Source organism: Podarcis melisellensis (assembly GCF_964234715.1).
Source record: "Podarcis melisellensis genome assembly, chromosome: 6".
In the NCBI taxonomy this organism is placed as follows: domain Eukaryota; kingdom Metazoa; phylum Chordata; class Lepidosauria; order Squamata; family Lacertidae; genus Podarcis; species Podarcis melisellensis.
Genome location: NC_138538.1, coordinates 45,398,040 through 45,419,938, shown reverse-complemented (window position 1 = coordinate 45,419,938; position 21,899 = coordinate 45,398,040). Strand labels below are relative to the sequence as shown.

The window sequence follows — 21,899 nt, the reverse complement described above, 5'->3', positions numbered from 1 at the left end:
CGGGGCAAGGCAAGTAATTGGCACCCCCTAACCTGTGGATTTGCACCCCCTAACCTGTGGATTTGCGACCCCTAACCCTAACCCCCAGATGTTGCGCCCGGTGTGGCCGGCCCCCCTGCACCCCCCACGCTACGCAACTGGGTTCAGGTGCCTTTAGTGGTTGCAAGGCAGGTAAAAATTTCGATGGTGAAGCTTTCTTCATCATTGTATCTCCACACTTGGTAAAGCTGCGCAGGTGGAGTTTCTAGCTGTTAAAGACACAGGAGCCAAAACGTATTTTTATATGCTGGGGTTTGTGGGTGCAGGTCACCCATAATTCTTAGAACTGGCAAAAGTTAGAATTAATCAAGGTGTGATTAAACTGCCAAACATGGACTTTCCTGGGTTTAGTTCGTTCTAACAAGCCAGGCTAGCTTGACAGGTCTTGCTAAGTGGTTCTCAAACTTTTTTTCTTTGGGCCACACATTCAAAATAAAAATTTGCTCATGTCACACCAATTTTTTTTATTGGTAGGAAATAAATCGCAAAACAAAAAGAAACAACTCCTAGCAATGTTTGATGCATAACATAGAACACAACTACTTTATAATATGATTATGGGACATCCAGAAAGTATAAAAACAATGTAGCTACAGAAGAGCATGAATTATACTGTTTCTGGTTGTGACTGTGTGCCTATATATAAATATATAATTTTGATACTACACTACACCAGGCTGAAATGTTTATGTTTCTTTGATTGTCCTTGAGTTTTCCCACCACACTTGCTCTCTCTCTCCTGCCACACCCTTTCAGAACCATTAAGACACAAAGACTAGTGGCAGCTCATCAAGGAAATCATCAAGCAAACACTGCCAGACGAGCTGTGTGTTGGTGGGCAGAGACCAAAGGGGTGTAGGATTTCAGGGTGGATGATGTAAGTGAACAGGGAAAAGGCGTCAGTTTCTGCAAATGGCTTGGCAAGCGGGTGGGTGGGTTAGTGGTGGGGGGCAACTTGATGTGGGCTGTCTGGGAGAAGCTGTAACAAAGAGACACGGAGGGTGGCCTTTTGCTGTTCTTTAAATCCAAAGCTGTGTTTATGGAGGAAACCAGGCCTGCTTGGGATGTGAATGATCTGCAAACCTTTCATCTAAGTTCAGATTTGTATATATGTGTAAATAAACCATATACAGTGGTACTTTGGAAGCCGAACGGAATCCTTTCCGGAAGTCCGTTTGACTTCCAAGATGTTCGGAAACGTGCAGCTTCCGATTGGCTGTAGGAAGCTCCTGCAGCCAATCGGAAGCCGTGGAAGTTGTGTTGGATGTTTGGGTTCCAAAGAACGTTTGATAACCGGAACAATCACTCCCGGTTTTTGATTGTTTGGGAGCCAAAACCTTTGACTCCCAAAGTGTTTGAAAACCAACGACTGTATCATAAGGACACTACAGTCTCTGTTGTGCCTCGTTGTCCCAAAAGGGATCACAGACTCTGGCAGGTGCACTTGAAACACCTGGAATCTCACACCGCTTGTGAAGATTGTTGTGGTGTGCAACAGCATCTAGCAAGCAACATGAGCATCAGTGTGGTATATCGATTAGAGTGCCTGACTAGGACCTGGGAGACCAGGGTTCAAATCCCTACTCAGCCATGAAGCTCACTGGGTGACCTTGGACTGGTGGTCACACACTCTCAGCCTAACCTACCTCACAGGGTTGCTGTGAGGATAAAATGGGGAGGAGGAGAAGTCTGTAGGCCACTTTGAGCTCCCTGGAAGAAAGGCGGGATATAAATGTAATAAATAAACTTTGAAAGGAAGCCAGAACTCCTGGCACTACCTAGATGTTTTGGTACAACTCCCTCTCTTTCTGAAAGTGGTAAAGACTGTTGTTTCAAAGAAGTTCTTTTGCATGTGTCAAAACTACGGGAATCTGTTAGCTTTTTTTTACAGGGTTAAACTGATGTCAGGTTCCCCTTTTATCTCCGCCCTTCCTTCTTTCCCTGGGTCGAGCAGATTCTGAGAATAAAGGGCCGCGGCCGCTTTAAAAACAACTACCGTAGCTACTCTACAGCCAAGCGAAACAAAAGGGAGAGTTAGCCCGAGCGAGTCTTGGCTTTCTGCTCTCTCTCTCTCTCTCTCTCTCTCGTTTTCAGCGTGTCGCCGGAGGCTGAGCTGCAGCGCCTACCTCGACAGGAAGCCCGCGCGGCCGCTTGTCCGGACCGCGGCGAGAACACTGTCGAGCGCAACTCCCGGCTTCACGAAAGCCTACGAAGCACGGGTGTGGAGTGGGCCTGTGCGTCTATACACGTGTGCGCATATGCACACGTGCGCTCATTGATGCGCGAATTAAGAGCATTTCTCCTCGGATCGGATTCAAAAGCCCAAGAGAGCAAGTGGTAGGACTGTGAATGGAGAAGATTGGTGTAAGGAGGAAAAAAGAGGGGCGTGTGTGTGTGTCTGTTTTCATTCTTCTTTGTCTTTGGCAGGAGCCTCGCGCCGTAATCGTGGGCAGTTCCGGCAAGAACAATCAGATAATGCTCCTTTTTGAAGCTCACCAAACGCACACATACTTCGGGCGAGGGCGGGGAGGTGGAGCGGAGGAAACAATTCATTTCCCTCCCCACCCACCTCCCCAAGTTTCTTGTTCCCTCCACATGCAAGAGAGACGCTTCTTCAGAAGCAAAAGACTTTTTTTTCTTGCTTTCTCAATGCTGGAAAAGTTTCTTCCGTGGGTGGGAGGGGGCGTGGCCAGGAGGGTGTGGCTTTTCCGCCGCCACCCCCCCCCCCAGCTCGCAGTCCCAATTTGCATCGAATGTTTCATCAGGACTTCCTGATCGCTTTCTATTGGCTGCAGGTAGAGAGCTGGACGAAAAAGAGAGAGTGTCTCGCTGGGAACTCATGCAAATCTCTGGCCGATCTCCGCCGCCCCCCCCTCCACCGCGCGCCAGCCCCAACTACACAGCCGCGCTTCTTTCCCTGCTCGTTTGCTGCCGAGCCCAGCCGCGCCGCGTCCCGGCGGATAAGCACAAGCACGTGTGAACGGAGGGCGATCCCTTGCCCGGACGCCCCTCTCGGGCGGAGGAGCCTTTGGACCATTGCATCCTGGTGCCCCGCCGGCCACATGGTGGATCGCCTGGGTGGGAGGTGAACAGCTCGAGGGAGGAGAAGGGGGGCGGCGGGAAAGGCGTCGGGACACCAGCCGAGTTGGAATCATGAATGAGATGTCCAGCTTCCTGCACATTGGGGACATCGTCTCCTTGTACGCCGAAGGGTCGGTCAATGGCTTCATCAGCACTTTGGGGTGAGTTTGCAGCTCCCTTTCCTGCGGGGTTGAGGAGGGTGGGAAGAGAGAGAGCCAGTCCCTGCGGGGAAAGGAGCTCGGCGGCGGCGCTGAGAAGGAAGCGGAGCTGTTTCTAAAGGCTGCGATGGCTTCACGGGTCTCATCGAGGGCGATGCGCGAGTCTTTCGTTAGCCTGAAGTTGAACTGAAGTTCCGGAGAGCGCCTGAGTTGCACACACACCCTACGGCCCGTGGTTTTTTTTTTGAGAGTGTTTGGAGCACAGACGCGGGCATGCAAGCACTGCTGAGTGGCAGCGGGTATCTCTTTCTGTAGGGCCTGGATCGAGGGTGAAGTGGTTTGTTGTTCGCTTGTTTTGTCCTGCAAGGATCTGCTTACCGAGCGTGGTCAAAAGCTCGGCTGGTGTGGAGCTCGAGATGTCTTCCTGGTTGGGACTGTAATTTAGTCCCTAGCCAGCAGGGGTCCGGGCTCGATGACAAGGGCAACTCAGCCTCAGAATCGCAGAGTGGGAAGGTACCACGAAAGTCATCCTCCAGTTCACCCCCCCCCCCGATATTACAGGAATCTTTTACCCAAAGTAGGGCTCGAAACCTGAGTCTACGGACTGAGCCGACAGTGGGCTTCCTTGAGCCTCTTGAGTTTTTGGGAAAGACAGTTGCTTTGGGCATAAAAGTCAGTGCCTTCTCCGTCAACGAGAACACCAGGAATAAAATTGCTCTGGCCTCTGAGCCAATTCACACAATATATTTTTAAGCCAGCCAGTTCTTCTTGGGTTTGCACTTGCCTGGGAGGATGTAATTGGTGATAAGTTATCATGCATATTGTCTCCAGAGAGCACCATGACTGTGGCAATGGGGGGGGGGGGAGTATCTGAACAATCCTGGGGATTGTTGCCGCCCCCATATATGTGATTGCCTGATCAACACATCAAGTGTATGCTTGAAACTGTGGGCATAGCCAAGGAGGAGGCAGGGAGGCAGCAGCCCCCCAAATCAATACAAATCTGAGGTTCTGCCCCCACTAACAAAAACCTGCCTCCCCTAAGAAAAAGCCTGGCTATGCTTGTTCTTGTCCGTTTATCCAGAACTATTTGCTAGGACATAAGATGTACTGAAGAACTAGCCCTAAGTGGCATTTTGATCCACGAAGTGGCAGGGATTTACTTTTCCCCTGCTCATCCCTGCCCCTCCTAAAGTTTTCAACAGTGATGTTGACAAATCCTGTTACTTTGGTTCTCACTTGTGATCAACAACACCCCCTCCAAAAAAAAAAAGTGTGACCCAATATCATTAATGCAATTAATACTGTCAGTGTTGTACAGATGAATGCTAATCTGCAGCAAACAGAATTCCTGCTTTTGCCTTTATTTTAGAAAAACAGACTGTATCACGAACTGTAGACGCCTTTTCCTGAATCACCCTGGCCTCGCCTCCCTAGCGCTGTCTGCTCCCAGCTCACCCTCCCACCCTTGTTCTTCCTCTCTCCAAATCTCTCCCTTCACTTTTGTCCTGTCTTCTGCTTCATATTGTGAGCCTGCTGGGCAGGGACTTTGTCACTTCTGCCTTGTGTGCAGCACCTAGTGCAGGGCTGGCGCTCCATAGCCGCTAATTAACAGCCATGAATCAGTGCCTGTAAACTGTGACATAACCTGCCAAGTAGCTTGTCAGTGCACAGTACTCAGTAGCTGCTAAGCCTGTGCCGTCCAGCTGTGCTAATTTATTCTTTGCTCTGGTGGGCCGTTTGTATCCTCAGCAGACCCTGTAAGCGTTCCCCAGGAGAAGAAAGGGAACAAAGTAATGTTAGTGGCTGGATGTGGGTAGATTCTTGCTTGCTGTCTGCCAGCCAAGGATCTTGCTTAGAGTTGTGCTGTTTGTAAAAACCATGCAGGATGCCTGCAAATCCAGAGTAGGAGTCAACAGCAATGGCGCTGCCCCCACAACCGCCAGACCCAGGCGTACTTTTTTAATGGGCCTAGCAGTCTGCTTGTGCCTAGATGGCAGAGTCCTATGTTGATTGCTCTATATGGGGATTTATACATGGGTGCTATGTAGTCAGTGGCTGAGGACAAGAAGAATTCCCTTCCTGTCTGAAAGGGGAGCACTGTGTTAACATCGCAGCAGCTGCCATGCAGGCTGTAAACTGTGTTGTGCTTCTTGCAATCTTCTGTAGTTGGGAGGAGTGCGGCAGAAGGCCCAACGAAGACTATGCAAGTTGGATACACTTCAGAGAAAATGCCCATTAGATGCATTTGGATTGGTGCAAACAGAAGGTGAATGACAAAAGTCATTTTATCCTCCTCTGGAAACAGGCAGGGGGGTTCTGTTACTGCTCTTCACTTGGTTCGAAGTACGGACTATAGAATTCCTTTAAGGGCCTGTAGCACTGTAACCCAGGAAGTTAGGACCAACTTTTAGGAAGCAGCTACTTGGGTCCTGTATAACTGAGCATTACGTTACCTATACAACGGCCATTGTGGTCTTTGTGGGACACCACAGGATGAAATCAGCTGATACCTTTGTCTTTTCAAGATTCAACTTAATTTATTTGTCCGCATCCACCTTGTCTCTGCCTCCAAACTTGGGTTGTCATGTGTCTCTTTTTCCAGGACACGTCCTCTTTTTCAGGGGTAAAATTTGAGACAAATGGCATTTATTTGCTTTGAATGGCTGTCAGTGTTTTTTCTTTTTCAAAATATGGCAACCCTACTCCAAGCACCTTTTATGGCACCTCAACTGCCTCTCCCAATTCAGATGAAACAGAGAGATAGAGCGAGGTGTCACCTTCTTATTGGTTTCATTTCACTCAGCAACTCATTATGACCGCTCCCAGATCATTCAGGAATTCATCAGATTCCAGAAGTCTCAGAGATCCGTCTCAATTGGTCCCCCATCCCAGCAGTGTCAAATAAAGGCATTCAGCCCATACCTCACCAGGAAATGTGGTGGTTGCTCTTATATATCTATTGTCATTTGAAGTACAGAGTTACCACTTAGACACTGCAATATTAAGCAGCATACAAATTATTAAAATGGATTTTTTTTTTGCAAATGTGAATTGCTTTGATGGTCCCAGGTAGGGTGGCAACTTACTCACCCCCAAGAAAACAAATCAGGACACAGATTTGCACAAAACATGCATGGAGATTTAGAAATGCTTGCTTTTATTGATGCATTAATACAGTTCCCAGGCTGTCGTGGTTAGGTAACTTGTGTGCCTGCAAGTATGGTATCTAGGCGCTAACTGATAGGCATCTTCAGGGCCCCTCCTGCTTCCCCTTCTAAAGGTTCTTAGGCTTTAAATCAGACAACCCTTCAAATAGAGGACTGTCCTCTTTAAAATAGGACACATGACCACCCTAGTCCTATTGCATGGGTAGGCAAACTAAGGCCTGGGGGCCGGATCCGGCCCAATCACCTTCTAAATCCGGCTTGCGGACGGTCCGGGAATCAGCGTGTTTTTACATGAATAGAATGTGTCCTTTTATTTAAAATGTATCTCTGGGTTATTTGTGGGGCATAAGAATTTGTTCATATCCCCCCCCCAAATATAGTCCGGCCCCCCTACAAGGTCTGAGCAACAGTGGACCGGCCCCCTGCTGAAACAGTTTGCTGACCCCTGCCCTATTGGAAAGGAGTGGTTCACTGCCTTTGTCATTGCAGTAATGCAGATCAATGAGAAATGGAATGAACTTTCAGTTGCTCATTTTTTGAAATACTGTAGTTACTTTCTCTCATTGAACTCATTGTTTAAGTGTAGTTGGACTGTGTGTGTGCCCTTTGTGCATAAATTTCAATCGCAGCTCAAGCTCTTTGCTAAGGTTGGTATTGAAAGCCTGCCAAAACACTAAAATTGCATGAAATGACAAGGTTGGAATGAATGCAGGAGACAATTAAAGACTTCTTGCAGAAATGAAAGGCTTGCTCTCCTGCCTGTAACAGAAGAACCCGTTGGTGACCAAACATGTCAAATTACCCTAAGGCTAAATAAAGCTGCCAGTTACACCCTTCCCAATGCATACTTAGTTCTGAAGGCTTTGCCTTAATCTCATCAAAGGTGGAGGGGGTGGGGAATCTACCAATGATGCGGGATTAAAGCAGCAAACATGAGCACAACTGTGATCACAAGGACAGTTATTAAAGGGGGGCTTATTTCTATTAGCAGATGCAAGCCCTTATTTTGCTCATTCCTGTGTCTCACTGAGGAGTTACCGGTATGTCTGCCCAGATAGCGAACCATTATTGTATAATTACAGTGACAGTAGCTTGGCTGTTGCCATGGCTAAGGAAATGACACTCAGTTGCCACGGAGGTCACAATTCTACATCACATGTGCCTTGCCATGAAAGGTCTTGCAATAACGGCGCTTTTAATTTGCTTATCTAACAGAATCTTTATTTAGGAAATGCTCCTGATATTTTTTTCCTATGTTCAGTTCAAACTCCATACATCCATGTTGGCATAATAATTATACCAACAATAGTAAGGGGTTGGGGGGCTAGAGCCTGGAAATACAGGCTGAATAGCTTAATGTCTGTTCCAGAAAAAACTGATGGAAATCATTGTTAAAGACAGAATTACTGAGCATATAGAAGGACAAGTCTTGCTGAAGCAGAACTAGCATGGCTTCTGCATGAGTAGGGCCCGTCTCATTAGCCTTCCCAAGTTCTAGGAGAGTGTCAACAAGCATATTGATAGAGGGGTTCCTCTTGCCACGGTGTACTTAGACTTCAAAAAAGAATATTTAGCAGTGATGGAGTGAGAAATGTCATATTGTTGATTAGTAACTGATTAACAAACATGACGCAGAAAGAAGGAATAACTGGATAGTTCTCCTAATGGAGAGATGTGGAGAATGAAATCCACAAGGATCAATATACCCAGCTTCATGCTCTGGCACCGGGGGGCAAAGAGCAGGTGGGAGTGGGGCTGGTGCGTGTCTTGGTGGTGTGGTGCGCTGCCCGTAGGGGCGTGGTGCACATCCTGGGAGCGGGGCGCCCAGCGCAGGCGGGGGGACAGCCACGATGGCACCCCACTGGGATTGCGCTGCTGGGGGCGGGGCGCTCCCCCTGCACTCCTCTTCCTTCCCCAGTGAATATACCTGTACCTTTTAACTTTCTATAAGAAGGGAAGATGGGTAAGGTGGACCTAGGGACTGCTTCTGTGTTTGCTCTTTACTAAATTAGGACAGTGGTCTGTGCAGTCCACTTCTGTCTGCCCTGATTGACAACTCCTCTTAGGATGCAGGTCTTTGCGAACCCACCTGATGGTGATGGACCCCAAGACGTTCTGCATGCTAGGAGTGGGCTCTGTCAATGAGTCATGCACATTGTAATCATTTTCAGATAAAGGCACATTCTAATCATTGCCCTGTACAGATGGTCAACTAGGGCATGGAAAGATTGACTTATTTTCAGAGTGTGACTGGACAACAGATTTGGCTTTCAGCTCTTAGTCCTTTGTCCTAATTGTTGCTTCCTTCCTTGCTGCTTAGCCTTGAGCTAAACACACAAAGCTACCTTATATTGAATCTGTCCCATTAAACCCAGTGCTGTCCATTGGCAGTGGCTCTCCAAGGTGACTTACTTCCCAAATTTGCTACCTGAGGCCCTTTTTAACTAATGATGCCAGGGACTGAATCTGGGGGCCCTCTGCCAGCAGCAAAAGGCAGCCCTGCTCTCCAGTGTGGAATTGGGCAAAGGGATCTATACCAGGCATAGGCAAACTCTGCCCTCTAGATGTTTTGGAGCTACAACTCCCATCATCCCTAGCTAAGAGGACCAGTGGTCAGGGATGATGGGAATTGTAGTCTCAAAACATCTAGAGGGCCGAGTTTGCCTATGCTTGATCTATACCATTGGTGGTGGTGTGCATGTTTCTTTCCTGACATGCATTGCTAGTGCTGTAATGATGCCAACCATGGCTTGGATCTCAACTCCTCATACTTATCATAGACCCATTAAAATCAATGGGACTTAAATTTGCTCTAGATATGACAAGGCTGGATCTAGTCCTATAACTCTGGATGGGTATCCAGTGAATCATGAGAATTTGGTGAGGGAACTGAGCTAGATCTTCCCTACTGTTACAGTTCCCAGAGTACCTTGGTGAAAGCAAATTACTGTTAAACCTGCAGTGTCAAGACACCCCAAAGCTGACAGGGATAATTATGGCAGAAGTGTGGGCAGAAGCTAAATTGTGACCTATTACCCTGTTTCTGGTGAACCATCTTGTAATGTCTATGGTGGATCTATTCCTTGATCTAGACCAGGATTCCAGAATATAGACTATCGGTAGTCTATCCCAGGAGTTGCAGATAATTCTGGGAGGAAGAACACCAGTCTGCATGTAACTGTGAACAAGGAAAATACTCAGAAAGAAACCCATTCATTTAACAACCATAGTCTCAGTCCATGTTCTGATTTCTAAGGGTCCCAGTTCCTATGAACTCAGCACTCCTAAATCCCTTCTGGTTGCAAAAAGTGCTGGACTATGTGAACCTTGATTGGCTCCACAGGACACTACTTATGTCTTTTAGCAAGAATTCTTAGTCATAATTCTCTAACATGATGCCTTAAAAGTTGAGGGAACTCCAACTTAAATAAAGAAATAAATAATTTATGCTTTAACAGTAAATTGGTACATCCATTTCACAATATTCTTCACTATCCTCCTCTCACTTTGAACAGGCAGCTAGTGTTAGTAAATGTTAGTAAAAACGAAGAAGAAAAAGGAGGGAAAGTCAGTGTAGACCATAGGAAATTAAACCAACACCTGTTAAAATGTGTTTGGGGCAACACACATGTAGTTTCAGCCAATAATGTAGACACAAATGCAATTATTTGAATTAATAATTCTTTACACCACAAACCGCAAACTTGCATTCCATCAATGTAGAACTACTTCTGCTTATTGTGAAGAATGGAGCATGCAAACAGTATGTCAGAAAAGAGAGTATGACTATGTGCTGGGTTTGCACTCTGACCTGGTTGAAGAGGAAGGGCTTTGAGTAAACATGGCTGTATAAGTGACTGCTATTTAGTTTTCAATCACACCTTCAGATAACTATTATTGTGGTTGCATGTGGATTTGCAGGGTGGGGCTCCATGGAACAGGATTTAGTACACAGGAAAGCAGCAGAAGCAGCTAGTCTACATGGTGTGAAATATCGTTCTGTCTGCAACAATTAAACAGGCACAATAACATGGCTTTGGTAGTTATTATCTCATGCTATTCCAGTGTTAAGAAAGAATGGGGTCCATTTCAATTGGCTGGTAGGGAGGTAAATGCTCAGAGGGCACAGAAGACTCTTTTATAATGCAAATATTTCCTTCTTATGAGTGGTCAATATTGTCACGAGCCCTGCAGTGCGCAGTCAGAATTTGGTTGGATTGGCAGGCTCTGACTCAGAGGCATAGGCAAACTTGGCCCTCCAGATGTTTTGGGACTACAACTCCCACCATCAGTGGTCAGGGATGATGGGAGTTGTAGTCCCAAAACATCTGGAGGGCCGAGTTTGCCTATGCCTGCTCTGACTCAAGAGAAAGGAGGAAGAAAAGTGTGTGTGTGGGGGGCTGAATAGTGGGAACACAAGTTGGAGGAGGTAGGATCTCCCCTTTCCACCTTGACTTCAGATGCTTAGGGAAGAGAGAGCAGGGATGCTAGCTTCTCCTCATTTTCCTGTAGAGTGGAGAGTTTCAGTGGAGGCTGGGGGGGGGGGGCTTGGAGCAGCCAAGTGGGGAGGCAGAACCAGAGGTAGCAGCAACTGAACAGGAACCCGAGCCGAAGAGTGCAGTCTTGAATCAGGTGCTACTTTCACAGGTGGGAGTAACAGACCCACCCACCCGAAAGGTGGGTGGGTCCGACATTCCTGCAAGGCAAAGGTGTTTTGCAAAGGAGAGTGCCACACCTTGTCTTTCAAAGCTTGGTGGGTGAGGCGTGGAAACTTGTTAGGGCATCTTCATTGCTTTCATTCAGTTCTGAACTTCTTGTCCTGCTCTTCAGCTCCTGAGCCATGACTCCTGTTTCTTGTGCCTGCTGCTGAACCTGGACCATTGTTTGCCTGGATAAATATCTCTTTCTTACTTACAAGCAAGAGCCTCTGCTTGGGTGTGTCAGGGTGGCAGCCAGGGCGGATAGCCAATGTTCTCTGGTGCCAGCTTCTTGAGGCACACATGTTTATTAAGCATATGTTGGCTGGTTTGGCTGCAAAGTAGGAATTGGAGGTTGGCTTCTAACATTAAACATAGTGCATGAATGATAGAAACAAAACCCACATCCTTCCTCTCACCCCTCTCCTACTCTAAAATGGTTTCTCCCACCTCGTTGCAGATACCCGATGTGAGCCAAGGGAAACCACCTTACAGCTGTGGAGCATGGGAAATTATGAGAGAGGGAGAAACAGGTTTCATTCCAGGCCTCTATGCACGTCATTTAATTTTAAAGTTAACTCCTCCTTACCCACCCACCCCAAGCTGATGTGTTAGAATCTAATCAAATTCTTTCCAGGCTTTAAAAATGTACACAAATGCTTTTTGGACTATGTGTGTTCTGTGAAAGAAAGTTTTATATATGCAGATAGTCAAAGAAGGCATCAATAGCTACACACATTGTTTGGGTAAGTTCACGTTTTTGGCACCAATACGTGACCTTCTTCAGACATAAAACAATATTTGTTGCAATCAGTACCTCTCATAAGATCATTGAAATAGTCTTAATCAGGTCAGGGTCCTTTGTTCATTTGGACACTGTCTGCAGAGGAGGAATGTATATTTGAATCTGAACCTTGCTTGCATATGGACTTAAGGGGTTCACTGTAACTAATAATCAGCACATTTAGCCCCTTTGAACATGGACAGGGGTGTGGCCAGGCAGACCAAGTCAGCCCACTGGGCAATGAGGAATGACTGACTTTGCCCACTGGCCAGATCCAGTTCCATAGCTCTGATTTTTCTGATGGTGTCTTATGTGAAAGTGTAAGAAAAGCCATAGAACATCATCGTGTACTTAATGGAACACAACAGTCCTTGAAAATTGCTCATAGCAATTTAAAGCGAATCTGCACACCTAATTGCGGCAATGGCTTGCTAATTTGCATGTGCAAAATTGCCACCTCCTGATGAGTGATGATGATGGTTCATTTGTTCTTACCGCCTCAGGCAATTATTCAACAGGGGGCCCTTCCCTCTCTCCATATCTGCCATCACCAAATACTCATGGGAAGCGAAGATGGAATCAGGCTTGCTGTCATCGCTCCAGACCTCTGTGCACTTGGTCAAAGGTGTGGTTAGAGCATCTGCGTGTACAAATAGACACACACAGGCTGTGTATATGTACAGGGACCTTGCCTTTTGCAGAATTCACAGTTGCATGGAGAGAGCCTGTGCTTGTTTAGATGCTGCAGGCCCTATTCAAGGAACACTCACAGGTTGGAAGTGGGGGCAGAGAGTACAATCCCATTCCTGTCTTCAGAGAATGCATGAAAACAGCTAGGAAGGAGCAACACTGAAAGGAAAATAAGTGTGTCCTGGGTTGTCTCACAGCTTGCCTTAGACAGGATTAGACTGAATTATCCATTGAAAACCCAACAACCAAGATGAGAGGTGCCTTTCAGGATCTCAGTCAGTGATCTGTTGACAGCAGTGGTTGGTTGGGTGCCTTTGGCTGTTCACAAGCAGGGTGCACAGAAATGACGGTCTGTGTTTGCCCTCAGCGCCTGTTTTTTTTGTATCCACTGCTGCAGAATGTAATGCTGGCTGGTTGAGCCACTAGTTTCAAAGGACTAGACCTGCTTTCTCCAATACGGTGCCCCCTAGACGTTATTGGATTACAACTCCCATCAGTTCCAGCCAGCATGGCCAGCAGTTAGGTATGATGGGAGTTGTAGTTCAACAGCATCTGGAGGACACCAGGATGAGAAAACTAGGACTAAGTCTGACACCTCAGTGGTGTTTTGTTTTTTTAAAGGTTGAGATCACAAATGCATTCCCATCACTTTATGCTTGCAGCACCGAAAAATGATTTGAATGGGGCTTCAAGTTGCATTTGTTTTTGAAGTGTGTCTTAGGCTAGGGCAAAATAAAACAGATTATAGATGGATGTTGATCAAATGGTGGAGAAGCAGGAATTCTGGTGGCAGATGTGTCAGTAGGAAAAGTGCTAAAACCACAGCTTCTATGTTTCCCTTTAGGGATTTTTTTTCCAGGACTGTGTGGTTCATGGTGTGTTGCAAGGCTGCATTTGCAATTTCCATGTCACAGTTCCATTCAAGTGAAAGCTCTTTAGCTAGCTGCCTTAGACACCTAGAGTGGCCAGATGGTGAAGAGGAGAGGACTGCTCTACCTTGAGTAGTTGTATAGAAGAAGGCACTTCAGCAGTTATAGGTCTACTCTACAAAGTCAGCACCGCTGAAGTGCAATGTCTGCCACATATGGATAGCTTGAAGGGGCAAAATCAAAGGGCAGGGCCACACTTTAGTGTTGTGATGTGGGCAAGGGTGCCTGCCTTCAAACTGAACTACTATTTTTTGTGAAGTCCCTGTTTTGTGGACTAGAAATGTCTGAGGACATCATTGATGAGAGAAAGGAGTACCAGGGAGTGGAGTGCAGTCCCAGAACCATCCTTGGCTGAGAGTCTTGGGTGGGAAATAGCAACCTGGGTGAGAGCCAGAAAGCTGCCCAGAACAACACATGTGTGATTGATGGGTGGCAATATCTTAAATATTTTATACGCTTCTGCCAATGCTTTTACTGTTGCTTTGATGTTTTGCTGCAGACTAGATTGAGAGATTGGTGATTAAGAAGGAAGTGTTGGAGAAATTGGGTGGATGGTGCATTTGTGAGTATTGGTGGAGGTGTGGGAGTAATATGGCATGAGTGATAATGGATGGGGGGTGTGCTCTGTGATTTGTGTTTATGCAGTGTGAATGGTCTGAGTAAGGAAATCACTTGGGAGTAGGTGGAAGACAGAACTGGGTGTGATATGCGTGTGTTAGTGGGGCGAATACTGCAAATTGCAAGTCTGACTGTGCTTTGGCAAGATGGAGGGTAAAGAGAGAAGGGATGGTGCTCCTATCCAAGTGGTTATAGGCAGGAGACAGCATGGTGAGCAAGGAGGTGGATAAGGTTGGAGGGCTTGAGGGCAGGGTCAGAATAGCTGCAGACCATACCTCTCTCCTGTTCTCCATTCATCTTACTGACACTTGATGGTCAGGATACTGAGCCATTTCCCCGATTCCTAAAAAGTTTTCTAAGAGTGTTGCTACATTTTGGGTTTCTTAAAAAAATTAAATTGTTTCATCTGTAATTGCAGTCTTAGTTGTATATTGTTATTTCTATTTTGTCTATCTGTCATCTGCCCCCACTTGTTATCTTTTCGTAAACTGCTTAGAGCAGGGGTCAGCAAACTTTTTCAGCAGGGGGCTGGTCCACTGTCTCTCAGACCTTGTGGGGGGCTGGACTATATTTTGGGAAAAAATAAAAATTGAACGAATTCCTATGCCGCACAAATAACCCAGAAATGCATTTTAAATAAAAGGACACTTTCTACTCATGTAAAAACATGCTGATTCCTGGACCATCCGCGGGCTGGATTGAGAAGGCGATTGGGTTGGATCCAGCCCCCAGGCCTTAGATTGCCTACCCCTGGTTTAGATAGTGTTCTAGTATTAAGTAGCATATAAATATATGAAATAAATAAATAGAATAACAGACATTTCAAGTGACCCTATTTTCCAGAGACGTCCTGGTTTCTGATTTGATCCTGGAATATCCCGCTTTTCCTTAGCATGTCCCCCTATTTTCATCGGAGAAATGCTGAAGGGTATGGAATAACACTTGCATTTTGAATCCTAAGCCCAGTGCCTTGCTATCTGGATTGTCCTAGATTAACATCCTGTAGATTCATCCCAGCCCTCTACTCTGTAACTGTACAACAAATGCAGGATTTCTATTTTGGCGAGTTCCCTACTGGGACAATGCAGTGTGAATGCAAGTGCAGCAATGGCCCAGCCTGGACCTGTGCTAATTAAACACTGGTTCAGCTTCCTTAGATCATGATGCACTAATTGCCTGATTCTATCATCTAGATAAGGAACCCTGAATGGCCTAATTACAATACGGTTCTGTGTTCCTCACCTCCTTGCTGAATCTACTCTTGTATTAAATTTCATCTGTTAACTGTTTCACGTCAGCAACACTTGCACATGCAATGCGCTGCAGCTAATCCTTGAAGGACATTTCAAGGGAAAGCAGAAAGGAAAGCAGAAAATGTGTTTGGTTCTCTTCTGACCCTGCTGCCTTTTCATTTCAGGATGCCTTAAAACAACTGCAAATTGACATGAATTTTGTTCTGTTCAGTCATTGTGCTGACCACAGCAGTGACATAACAAGATAATGAAATCAATGTACTACATACATAACATAGAATTGGGGACCACCAAATTCATTACAAAGTAAAAAAAGTACCCAAGGAAATAAAACAGTTGCCCACTTTAAAAGCAATCATTGACACAGCCTCCCTTTGTCCTCATGAGGCTTTGAGTATCCACAAATTATTGTCACTCAATGGGCTTAAACAGCACAGCGGGTGCCAAAAAATTGGATAGATACATACTGCGCAAACAGAAGTTACACAACTTCTCTTTGAGCATGTGTAGATCCAAACTTTCTTAATGGTGCAATCCTTTACATGCCTCCTTAGAGTTGGTCCTATTGAGTTCAATGGGTTTATTCCTAGGTAATTTGGTATAGAACGGCAATCTAAGTGTCCATTGATTTTCTTCGTTGCTTATTTATGGCATTCAAAGATCAGCAACTTTTAGTAACAGATATTTATGCTCAGTAATTTTAAATATACACAAAAATATCAGATACCATGTGAAATGCACCCTTTAGCTTTTGTTTAACAATAACCTCTTGAAAACCTTTCATTGAAATTACTGTAAAAGGTTATTAAATTAAATGTTCTAATGTGCTTGTGATGATGCTTTGATTCGCTCACCTTTGATTTGCAAAGGCAACAAGAGTCAGGATAAGTGAGAACCAATGTAGAGTGTCACTCTTGAGTTAGAAGACCTGGGTTCATATCCACACTAGGCCGTGAAGCTTACTAGCCAACATTGGACCACCAGTCAGTACCTCTCAACCTAACCTACCTCACAGGGTTGTTGTAAGGAGAAAATGCTTGTAGAATGAGTGAGTGAACGAACCAGGTATAATCTTTGGAGGAAAAGTGGTTTAGAAAGGCAATAAGTACAGTGGTACCTCGGGTTACATCCGCTTCAGGTTACAGACTCCGCTAACCCAGAAATAGTACCTCGGGTTAAGAACTTTGCTTCAGGATGAGAACAGAAATCGTGCTCTGGCGGCGCGGCGGCAGCAGGAGGCCCCATTAGCTAAAGTGGTGCTTCAGGTTAAGAACAGTTTCAGGTCAGGAATGGACCTCTGGAACGAATTAAGTACTTAACCCGAGGTACCACTGTAAATCCTTCTTCCCAGTGAACTCTGGGAAGAGAAAGGCAAGCCAAACATGGAAAGAAGAGAGAACAGGTTAGTTCCTTACCTGAAAAAATGAGAAGAATGGTATCTGTGCATTTTATCCCATATCTCAGATTCTACAAATGCTAGATATTTATTTTTTTTTAAAATAATGAAAGCTGGCAATCTGGGGATTGTGGTTCATCCAATCCAGTGAATGCAGCTGCCCTCCTCTTGCTTGCCTTCCCCATGTGGATGACCATGGTGTGGAAATCATTATTATGAAGTTGCCCCCTGGGGAATTAAATATCAGGAGAGGAAATAGACTATAAACAATGTGTCAGGCACACCTTAGTCATCACTGTTTTTGTCTTTGCAAAGTGAATATTGATGACTAATATCCCCGGCATCAAATATGTCTTTGTTTCGTACGCTTGTATCATTGAAGATTGTTCTCTTCTGTCATTATCATAAAATAAGAAAATAAAACCGACCATGTTTGCCTTTTTCCAGAGAGGGGAAGTGTCTGGCACTAGCCCCCAATTCCTAAATAATTGTGCGTACTCTTTGGAGGTGGGCATGGTATAAGTGAGATAATAAGACATGACAATTATTCTACGGCACTTTGAAATTTTAAAGTCTTTTGCATGCATTATCACAATGTCTTGATGACAAACCCGGTAAGGTAGATCTAATAAACGATGAGCAAAGAGCTTTGTTGCTTCTGAGTCAGACTGGGATTTGGGAGAGGGTGGAAATTCAGAAGTTTCTAGAATGCAAGCTTCATTTCTTAGTCTTTATCTTTCTCTCTAGAGGACTCAGATAGATTGGGAAAGAAAAAGTGATTTATATGCGTTGTATATGCGATATAACATTGTGACACCAGATGGTGCTGTGGAGTCCCATTTTTCTCTACCCGTTTTCCCTCTTTAAATTTACAACGCGTTTAACTGAAATGCTTCTTTGATGTGTCTAGATCCAGCCTCTGTGTGCTAGTATTCACGGTCACTCACTGTGCTATTGAGTTAACAGTGCGCTTCTGAAGGGCAATTAAGATTCTCTGTTTGGTGGAGGCAACTCCCAACATTCACCCACCCCTCAATGAAATCAATAGGATTTATGCCCAAATATGAAGAATCATAGAATCACAGAGTTGGAAGGGATCCTGAGGGTTTGCCCACAGCCATCCCTGGATGGACTCAAACCACCAACCTTCCAGTTAACAGCCAGATACACTAGCCCATTGCACCACAGGAGAAGTGTGTGATGGTTTCAGGACAAGCAGAACTTTGAGGCTCGGCACACATTAGCAGCTTGAAACGCAGCAAAGTCCACTCCTGGCCGCTGTGTTTCAAGACGCTTTTTAATATTGCTGTTCATACCAGAGAAGGAGTGGAGGTGTCTTCACCCAATCTCTGTTGGATTTGTTTCCCCTGCACTAAACTCCAAATCATGGAAGCTGTCATAGGTGCATATGCTATGATCTGTGCAGGCACAACAGCTGCCTGAAATGTACTCACCTTGGTTTACCTGTGGCTTCTGTTTTCTAATCCGATGGAAACTGGCATGAGTGAAAGAGCATCAAGCAGGAGTATTTCTCAAGAATCAACAGGACGCTTATGGATTGTGGCTAAAGTCATAGAATCATAGGACTGTAGCTTTGTGTACTTGGGGCTTTAAACTCTGCATTGATTACTGCAATGTGTTATATGTAGGGCTGCCTCAGAAAACGGTTTGGAAACTTCAGCTGCTGCAGAATTCAGTGGTCAGGTTGCTCACTGGAGAAAGATGGTTTGAGCATATTACACCAATCCTGGTCCAACTGCACTGGCTACTGATTAGTTTCCAGGCCCAATTCAAAGTGCTGTTTTTGACCTATAAAGCCTTAAACGGCTCAGGACCGCAATACCTCAAGGACCGCCTCTTTCCATATGAACCTACTTGGACCCTGAGATCATCTTCTGAGGTCCTCCGGCATATATCTTCTCCTTGAGAGGTCCAGAGGGTGTCAACACAAAAATGAGCCTTTTCTGTGGTGGTTCTCTGCTTGTGGAATGTTATCCCCAGGGAAGTTCGTCTGGTGCCTTCATTATACACCTTTATGCACCCGGCAAAAACGTTCCTTTTTAACTAGGCCTTTGGTTGAGCTGATCAACATCCCATACCCTTTTAAAATGTAGCTCTTTTTGGGGGGGTATTATTGGGTTATTGAATTTATTTTTGTCTTGTATGCTGTGATCATGCAGTACGTTTCCGAGCACAATTCAAAGTGTTGGTGCTGACCTTTAAAGCCCTAAACGGCCTCGGTCCAGTATATCTGAAGGAGCGTCTCCTCCCCCATCGTTCTGCCCGGACACTGAGGTCCAGCTCCGAGGGCCTTCTGGCGGTTCCCTCACTGCGAGAGGCCAAGTTACAGGGAACCAGTCAGAGGGCCTTCTCGGTAGTGGCGCCCACCCTGTGGAACGCCCTCCCATCAGATGTTAAAGCGATAAACATCTACCTGACATTCAGAAGACATCTGAAGGCAGCCCTGTTCAGGGAAGTTTTTAATATGTGACATTTTAGTGTATCTTTTATCTTTGTTGGAAGCCACCCAGAGTGGCTGGGGAGACCCAGCCAGATGGGCGGGGTAAAAATAATACATTATTATTATTATTATTATTATTATTATTATTATTATTATTATTATTATTATTATTATCTTTTCTGTGAACCACCCTGAGAGCTCTGGGTATAGGCAGTATATAAATTGAGTCAGTCCATCCATCCATCCATATTGTGGTGCTAGGAGCGTACTAGAGCCAGAGTAAGTGTTAATGTGTACACAGTTGGAGTTTTGATGTAGGTTAAAAGCAAGCACAGCACACTTGCATTTATCCTTCCCTGCCCCATATCTAATTATTTCCTCTTCCTTCCCCTGCTACAGATGGGCAGCAGAAAGAAGCGGTTGAAGGAAATGTTTGTGCATTAGAAACCTGGGGAATAGCTGATAAGGTTGGGAGGGGACACGCCCTGTGTAGTCCATTTAGTTTCATTTTCATGGAGCGTTTATGCCATCCTATCTCTTAAAACAGATAAGATTAGAGATACTGCCTTTTAATAAATAAGAATCAAACAAACCACAAATCAATGAATAAATATGCGAATAGAGCCTGGATGTTAAACCTATGGCTGGGTGGGTTAACAACTGGCCACGTGGCAACCCTAACTTAAAGGCATGATATATAGCTGCACTGCGGGCTTTCAGAAGTAGGTCCTGGTTCTTGATATATGAACAGAAGCAGCACAGGCTATGGAGGTCCGGTGTCATATAAATCCAGGCTGTGTTTCCAGAGCATCTACTACCTTTTTGTTGTGTTAATTAGGTTACACATTGAAATGAATGCTGCAGGAAGCTCATTCGAAAGGAACAGATCCATTAGCCGGTTTGGGAAATGAAACCCCACTAGTCATCGCAGGTCCCATTATGTGGCTGTGAAAGAATGTGATAAGCTGTGTAACCGGGGTGGGAAGAGGTGGTGGAACAATGTGGAAAGACCAGGAAGAGTGAATGGAAAGGTGAACTGACAGCAAGGAAGTTTTGCACGTCAGCAAAAACTGATTGGATGGAAGCCTGATAAATAGAAATAATAAATAGTTTCAGGGTGAAGCATGTGACTGATAGGAATACATGGGGAAGACTATTGTTGTTCTAGTTGGTTTGCTTCTCTGTGTCTCTTTTCTACTCCATATTTCCTCCTTTCTAATCCATCTCCTGCCTCAATTTTCTCATTCCAAAAGTGGATCCTGGGATAGCAATCTCTTCCCTGATTGAACCTTAGGAACTTAATCCTTCTCTTCACATTGTAGACAGAGTTTCATAATCTCCCCATTGCCCTCATTCACAAGTCAGACGTCTTCAAAGCCAGGCTGCTGAACACACCCCGTTACTCTCTCATCATCTTCCTACAAAAGTATATTTTTGTTCTTTTCCTTATTCTTTAGGTTTACATCCTGCCCTTCATCACTTTCGTGATCCCAGAGCGGATTGAAGCGATTTAAAATTTGCACCAAAATTAAAACAAGCCGTTTGCTGTGTAAAGCACAATTGTAAATCAGCAGCCAACTTATCCCAACAAAGCGCAGCAGCAAATATATCAGATCTTCTCCAGCTGCATTACAGCAGGAGGCACATCCATCAAAGTATCTCTCATTAGCCCCTACCAAAAGCCAGGGAGAATAAATATGTTTTTAATTGGTGTTGAGAAATGCTCAGAGACAACCCTGAGTCTTGTGTGGAAGGGAGGGAGCTCCACAGCCAGGATGCTATGACAGAGAAGTGGCCCTATTTTGGCCCTATTTCCACCCCTTGGTAGAATCTGAAGAAGGGTCTCTCTGGCAGATCTTAACACCCAGGCAGGATAATATTGGAAGAGGCCTTGCTGCAACCTGACACCTGCGTAAGCAGCATCACTTGAAATTTGCTGCATCCTTTCCTATTCCATTGCAGGACTGTGGCCAGAGACAGACTCCATAGCCAACTCTTCTCATCCTCTACACTTTTTAAAAAAATATTTATTTATTGGGTTTTTCAGATTAAAGTTTTACAGCCAATTATCCAACATACAACATAAAAACAAGATTCCAAAGAATCTCCTGGACTTCCCTCCTCCCCTTTGTGGGTCCTTTTGTTAACCATTTCCTCCTGCATCTTTTTGTAATAATCCAAATCTTTTACATCTCCATCATGTCCAAAATTCAACATTAATCTACAAGTGTTATTCCAGTCCTACTTATCCACCACACCTTTAATTGCTCTTTACTATATAGTCCAGGGTCAAGGAGCTTTTCAGAAGGCTTTGGAGCTGTGTTTCAGAACAGCTGTTCCCTGCCTTCATCAGGACCTCCTGCTGTTCCCCAAGGCTGCCATTTTAATTATGATTGATAATTGTTGGTTATTTATATTTCCAGACATTATTTCATTTACTTTCCTAAGAATTTGGGCTGGAGTTGATGACAACTTTATATGCTCATCAAGGTGCTTTATTATGTTTTAACTAATAAAGATGTGGTCCGAATATGGATTTTGGGATCCATCTCCCCCTCATGGAACGATGCAGCTAACTTTACTTTTTGAGTTTTCTTCCTGTAATTCTATCTGTCCCTCCTTC

The 21,899-nt window shown here is 45.1% G+C and overlaps 1 protein-coding gene across 1 annotated transcript in view; it reads left to right on the top strand.

Annotated features, from left to right (window-relative positions):
* The first annotated feature begins 2,802 nt into the window (after positions 1–2,802).
* The window catches only part of ITPR3 (inositol 1,4,5-trisphosphate receptor type 3), a 105,698-nt gene continuing 86,601 nt past the window's right edge, over positions 2,803–21,899 (top strand). Inside the window, exon 1 of the mRNA XM_081915660.1 lies at positions 2,803–3,281. Coding sequence (XP_081771786.1) covers positions 3,193–3,281 — 89 coding nt within the window. The 5' untranslated portion in view covers positions 2,803–3,192. The remainder of the gene's footprint in view (positions 3,282–21,899) is intronic.